At 32.9% G+C, this 7086-nt stretch overlaps 1 protein-coding gene across 1 annotated transcript; it reads left to right on the top strand.

The window, feature by feature from the left end:
• Positions 1–534: 534 nt before the first annotated feature.
• On the top strand, positions 535–7086 carry KLRF1 (killer cell lectin like receptor F1; the record flags this gene model as incomplete). Its single annotated transcript, XM_081127821.1, is given in 5 exon segments — positions 535–680; positions 4351–4489; positions 4870–4879; positions 4882–4984; positions 6978–7086. Coding segments are annotated over 5 exon segments (507 nt in total).

Here is a 7086-nt window from a genome sequence, read left to right as displayed (position 1 = left end):
AATTGTCAGTATTTTTTTCTCCAAATTAAATAATTATATTATTAGTATAATTTGCAATGTTGTTTTAGGATCAGAAAATAAGTTAACTGTTAGGTGATTGCAAGCTATTACGCTAAATTAAGTACTAATGTATTAGGGAGTATAATTTACATATTTAGGCTAAAAAAGGCAGATATATATATCATTTAACTCCATTCTAAAAAGGATATAGTTTCGATTCCCCTGACTTTACTGAGTTATCAGGAAATTTTTTAAAGAACAATTATGATATTAAATTCAGTATGTGGTAGAAAGTTGAGAAATCATGGTATACAGGTCATGAGAAAAATAAAACAAAGCATTTCCTCTGAGGTTTTCACCAAAAATGAAACCGTGACACTTTGTATATACCCTGAGTGCATAGCTTGAGGACAAATTAGTAGTTTGAGGACAAACCTCTGATTAGCATCAGGGTTATCATTTTCTTATTTCAGGCCATACTTAGAAAAAACCAGAGTACACACATATATCCACGCACATTTACTCACAGCAGAGATGCCAGATGAAGGCAGATACATGACACTGAATGTGCAGTTGAAAAGAAGGAGATCTAGCCAAACATCCCAGCTGAAATTTAAAGGTACGGACTCAGTGGTGTTGTTTTTTCAAGTGGTATGGACTAATATGGGTATGGGTTTAATGTGAGTTAATATTAACATTAACCCATGTGGAATATTAATGTGGGCAGGAATTTCTATATTCTGTTCTTTTCTGTTCTTGAACTATTTCATATTTTGGTGCTTCTCTCTGTCTTCCATCTCTTTCTCTGTCTTGTCTCTCTGTCTATCTCTCTCATTTGTCAATGTGGGACTAACAGTTATTTGCTTTTAAAATAACATTTTGTCTCACATAATTTCTTAGGATACTCTCAGCAAATATATAGATTAAATTTAAATTAATAGCTAAAAAATGAATATTTGGTGTCAGTCATCCACCTCATTATTCATAAAAATATGACATGTTTAGCACCAATTTTTGATTCAGCTTGACAAAAACTTTAAAATATGTTTTCCACTAGGTGAAAAATTTTGTTTTGTAGAATAGAGATAGAAGCCTGAAAGACCACAAAATGTGGTGGCTTCTCTGTGCAAACTTTTTTCACATTCATTTTATGGGTGTCGCTCTGAAGCCAAAACGTGTTTTGGGGCACAAAAAGAGCTCAGGGAGCTACAAATAATAAACGTGCAACTTTTAGTTAATTAAATAATAAATGCTAATATTTATACTAATGTATCCTTTGCTAATATTTAGTAAAGTTTGCTAAAATTTAGTAAGGCTTGGGGTAAAATATTACTTTTGAATCTAATTGACAATTTAAGCTTTGTTATTATACACAGGGCTTTACTTAACTTCGTGATTATATATTTGTATACCTTTTCTCACATCTTGGCACTAATAATAATAATAAATCATATTTTGCCATATATATAAAGTTGCAGAATCACTATGAATAGTATTACTAATAATATAATTACTTAAAACATTAAAATGTTTTGGCGGGGTTTTTTTGTCCTTAGTACATACTCCATTGAACTTAGACAGTGAAATTACGTTTTAAAATTACTTGAAATAATTCCTCTGCCTACAGTTAAGCCAGTAACTTAATACCCAGTTACAGTCTTTACTTCATATTTCATTTTATTTCTAGGGATCATGTTTTGAAATTTTGGCTTACCTTATTTTATAATTATGTCTGAGTAAACATATTATGCAATTGCAATTATATAATACATGTGACACAATATAATTATAATTATTTTATAATTATATAAAACATCTATATATTCTCAAAGTCAAATCTATATAGTAAGGTAATTCCAGAGATTTCCAACTCCTATAAATCCGGCTCTTATCCTGTCCCTTTTATCCTATTCAACTAGTTTATTCAACTAGCTCGCCTACTGCTGGACATTGAGGAAGATTGCATTCTCTTTTAAGCTGTGTTACTATTGCCCTGGCGGGTTTGCTCAGTGGTTAGAGCATCGGCCCGCACACTGAAGGGCCTCAGTTTCAATTCCAGCCAAGGGCACGTCCTTTGGTCGCAGGCTCCGTCCCCAACCCCTGCCACTCTCTCTGAAAAGCAATGGGAAAAATATCCTCAGGTGAGGATTCACAAATAAATAAACTAATAAATAAATAGTAAATTATATTACTGTAATAAGGCCTTGTCCATATGTCTTTTTATAGGTTTCTAATATGTCATTGGGACATGTTTCTGGAAGAGAGGGTGCTGGGTGATGATGTAAATGCCGACAGAATTTTGCTGGTTTTTTCAAAGTTTCCTCCACAGCATCATACCATTCACATTTCCATCTTTTTAATTGTTTACTTGGTTAGCTCACTTGTTTGTTCTTCCAAATAATTTTATAATAAATATTGCAGAGATTCACCAAAAACAACCCAAATCAGAACAAACTGATGTATTTCGGTACCCTAAAGCACTTCTTAATTTATCAATTAACTTAGGAAAAATTTATCTCTTTGACACTTAGCCTCTAGTCCAAAAATGGTTGAATTTCTCTTCGTTCAAGTCTACATTTATGCTTTTCAGTTATTTATGTGTTAGTTTAGTTCTCTTCATATTGGTTTGCAGCACTTTTTTTGTTTATTTGGGGCACTTTTTCAGTTTATTTCTAATTTTCTTCTTTTGTTTTGTTTTGTTAGCTATCGAAAGTAATCTTTTCTTTATTTATATTTTAAATGACATTGGATATATAAAGGCAATTGATTTCAGTATGTTAGTTTTATTATTGTTTCATTATCTGTGGGATTCTTTTAGTTTTGCCAAACACATCCTGATACTTTCTTTAAATAATTGTACCACTTTTTAAATAATGGTTTTACCTTCATTTGGGTTATCTTGTGTGATTGCATTGACTAAAACCTCTCAAAAGTATTAAAAAGTAATGGAGATTTGGACCTGGAGAGTATTGTGCCAAGTGAAATAAGCTGGTCAGAGGAAGACAAATATCCTATGATTTTACTTAAATGTAGAATCCAATGAACAAAATAAACAAATAAACAAAATAGAAACAGACTCATAGATACAGAGAACGGACTGACAGCTGTCAGAGTGGAGGGGGGTTGAGGGATGGGTGAAAAGGTGAAGGGATTGACCAAAAAACAAACAAACTCATAGACACAGACCACTGAATGGTGATTATCAGAGGCAACGTGGTGCGGGGGGGAGACAGAAGAGGGCAAAGGCAGATAAATGGTGATGAAAAGAGACTTAACTTTGGGTGGTGAACACACAATGCAATATACAGATGATGTCTCATAGAATTATACACCTGAAACTTACATAATTTTCTAAAGTTAAACATAGAATTATCATATCACCTAGCAATTCAAATCTTAGATATATACCCTCCCAAAATGGAAAACATGTCCACACAAAACTTCAGACATAAATGCTTATAGCAGGAGTATTCGTAATAGCCAAACACAGCCTAAATATCCATCAATGGGTAAATGGATAAACAGAATGTGCTACCTCCATGTGGTGTGGTGGAATATTATACAGCCATAGAAAGGAATGAGTACTGATACATGCTTCACTTGAATGAACCTTGAAAACTTTGTGCTAAGTGAAAAAGCCAGACACAGAAAGCTATATATTATATTATCCCATCTCTATGAAATGTTCATCATAGTCAAACCTATAAAGACAGAAAACAGATTAGTGACTGCCACTGCTGGGAGTGGGGGGTAATGGGTAGTGCCTGCTTAATATTTATGGGGTTTCATTTTTGGGTAATGAAAATATTTTGGAATTAGATAGTAGTCATGTTTGAACAACACTGTGGATATACTAGAACCCATGGCATTTGCATTTTACATGATTAAATGGTGAATTTTATTTACATGAATTATATCTCAATTTAAAAAAAGATTATAATGGCCTCAAGTTTGAATATTTATATTGGCCTGCACTTACATTTTTATATATAGTTCACTTTTCCTCGTTATTATGCCAAAAGTCTCAGATATTTTCAACTTGAGACTTCAACTTAATTTTAATTTAAGAAAATCAAAGCACTTGATAAAGTTGCAATTACAGAGAGGTTGAAAAAATTAATCTCAATGCTATTTAATATGGAAGATATTAAAAGAGATTATACTCCTAAAACAAGGATATTCTAAAACGTTATATGGATAAATTCCAACAAGTAGTATAGATAATATTTTATCTAATCTCTCAAATAGTATTAATGCAACATGTATCTTAATTGGTTCATGCTATTTTAATTTCAAACTTCAGATGCACATGTAATTTAACTTTTCTTTGTTTTCCCTGTTTCTCTATAGGATTATGCCATCAGAATGGCTTAAATATCAAAGAAAGTGTTATTGGTTCTCTAAAGAGTTAAAAAGGAGGAGTGACAGTTATGGGTATTGTTTGGGAAGAAACTCTCATCTAGTAATAATTCAGGACCAGCTTGAAATGGTATGTGGTTTAGTTTCCTGGTTATGGCAGTAGCCTCTTTACAGTTCAAAATGGCTTTCCTCAAATTTTTCCCCACCCTTCCATTAAATTATCATTTATCTTGATTACTGATTTTTGGGGGCCCTGTTAAATTTTGTGCTCAGAGCCAGTGCCTCACTTTTTGACTCAGGCTAGACCTGATCTAAATACTTGCATTCAATTTGCAACTAAAATATGTGTATGTATATAATATAGTAAATAACGTGTATAAATAATATCTGAATTGCATAAGAATCTTCATGCAGAGTGCCAGTAGTCCAACCAAATTCTAAAATCTTATTTAGTATGTCTGAATTATTAAAACAGTCTGTCCCTTTGGTTGCCCATTATTCGCTTTTTAGGCTTTTATACAGAAAACCTAAAGCAATCTAACTATGTGTGGATTGGGCTTAACTTTACCTCCCAGGAGAGGACATGGAACTGGGGGGATGGTTCTCTCCAGCTTCAAAGCTGGCAGTCTGATTTACTGTCTGTTGTAAAACTCATCTTCATAAAACATGTCTACCAGGATCAACTCTGAAGTAATTATTGGTACTAAAGAATTTTAAAGGATGAAAAATAACTTAATGTTCACTGGAGTAACGACAAATATTTTGGTTTGGTTTACAAACTAAAAAGACTCAAAAACAATAATGGTTGCACATTTATTGTTTAAAAACTACTCACAACTTATATGAAAAGGTGGACTGAGCCAGTGTATTCTTGTGTTTTCAAAATTCTCAATGTTTACTTCAGCCATCTTTAGTAATTGAAAAACAGTGTAAAATTTTTGTATTATATGATTATCATAACATTAAAAGACAAATGAGAAATACAAGACAATGAAATAATACAAAATTTTCTCAGCAATTGCTTGAGATTATCGAGGATTTTAAAAATTTCATCACCATGTTTGGCGTGCTTATATTAATTTTATAATAAAATATTTAATTAGAGTTACAAATAGTAAAACCAGTAAATTCAAATCTTATCCCTATGTTGGTAGAGAGGATGTCCATAGCTGAATCCTAAAATCCTATGGATGTATTACCTTGTATGGCAAAAAACACTTCAAGGGTGTGATGAAATTAACAGTCTTGAGATAGGAAAATCATGCTGAATTATCCAGATGGGCACAACGTAAACACAAGTCTTTACAAGACAGAGAAAATAGGAGCAGAGTCAAATAAAGGGGTGTAAAGATAAACACAGAAGGCCAAGTGATACAACCGTGGCCCAAGGAGTGCCTGTAGCCTCTAGAAGCTGCAAAATTTCCCCTTGTGCCAACAGAAGTCAGCTCTGAAGATACTTGATTTTACTCCTGTAAAACGAGTTTTGGAATTCTGAGATCTAGAACTGCAAGATAACAAATCTGTGCTGTTTTAAGCCACGAAGTTTGTGGTAATTCATTATAACAGTGATAAGAAACTAATATCCTATGTGATCAAATGACCAATTAGTGATACTGTTGTGTTATTTTCCATTCACCCTTACTCTGTCATCAAATATTACTTATTTTCTATCTCTCTGCACTAAATGAATCAATCTAAGAAAATCAACTGAAGACATTATTGGAATGGAGAATAAAATTATGAGTGGGTCCCATCTGAGGGTAGAGTTGTAATACTGAACATTACTTGATAGATCACTTATGAAGGTGCTAACCTAGGTGTTTTCACAGGCTAAATCCACTCAACACTACCTATAAGATTTAGTTTTAACTTTAGACCAGGCCTGGGGATTTTCGTTCAAAATAGGTCGCAGGCAAAATTCAAACATAAACTTGGACACAGTGTCTTTTCCAATATGAAAATCCAGTACTTATTTGCCCTTTGTTAATTTGGAAGTTTTGATGACCCTGTACATCTTGCCCATGATTCTTTCTTAAACTTTTTCCTCAGTTTAAATAAATTCCTAACAATAAAAACCCCTAACATTACAGTATTTTATAGTTAACTTTATTATTGTATTTATCATGTTTCTTTATGGATAAATAATACAATAAATGAATAGTTTATTTAGAGCTTACATGTGTCAGTTTCTGTACTGAGCTCTTTACAAACATCAATTCATTTAACCTCATAATAGTATCATGAGACAAAATTATTAACACCATTGTACAATTTGATATGAGAAGCCAAGAAATGTTAGGTGAGCTGTCCATGTGACTTATTATTATTGTTTTTAATCTAAAGGACCACATGGAACAATGCAAAGAATGCTAGAATAGGAATGCGGGCACACATTTATTCTTGGCTTGTCATTTGCAAACAAACTTTGGAGAACTTTCTGCCAATCACAGGCAGGAATATTAAGTTACAGAGATACTGTAATGTTTAGTGAGTCAAGGTGTTTGAAAATGCCTTGACATTCTGGATTACCTTTTAATTAAGGGAGGGCATTAGCTGCGAATACAAATGGATTTCTTTAGCAACAGTGATTAACAATGTATTTATCCTTTTGTCTGCAGATTCTTCATAAAGGGACCAGCTACAGAAAACAGCTGTGCTGCCAACAAGGGAAACAAAGTTTACTCTGGAACCTGCAGCAATGTTTTCAAGTGGATTTGTCAATGTTAG

Source organism: Miniopterus schreibersii (assembly GCF_964146895.1).
Source record: "Miniopterus schreibersii genome assembly, chromosome: 2".
Classification (NCBI taxonomy): domain Eukaryota; kingdom Metazoa; phylum Chordata; class Mammalia; order Chiroptera; family Miniopteridae; genus Miniopterus; species Miniopterus schreibersii.
The sequence above is the reverse complement of the archived record's forward strand: the minus strand, read 5'-3'. Positions and strand labels throughout refer to the sequence as shown.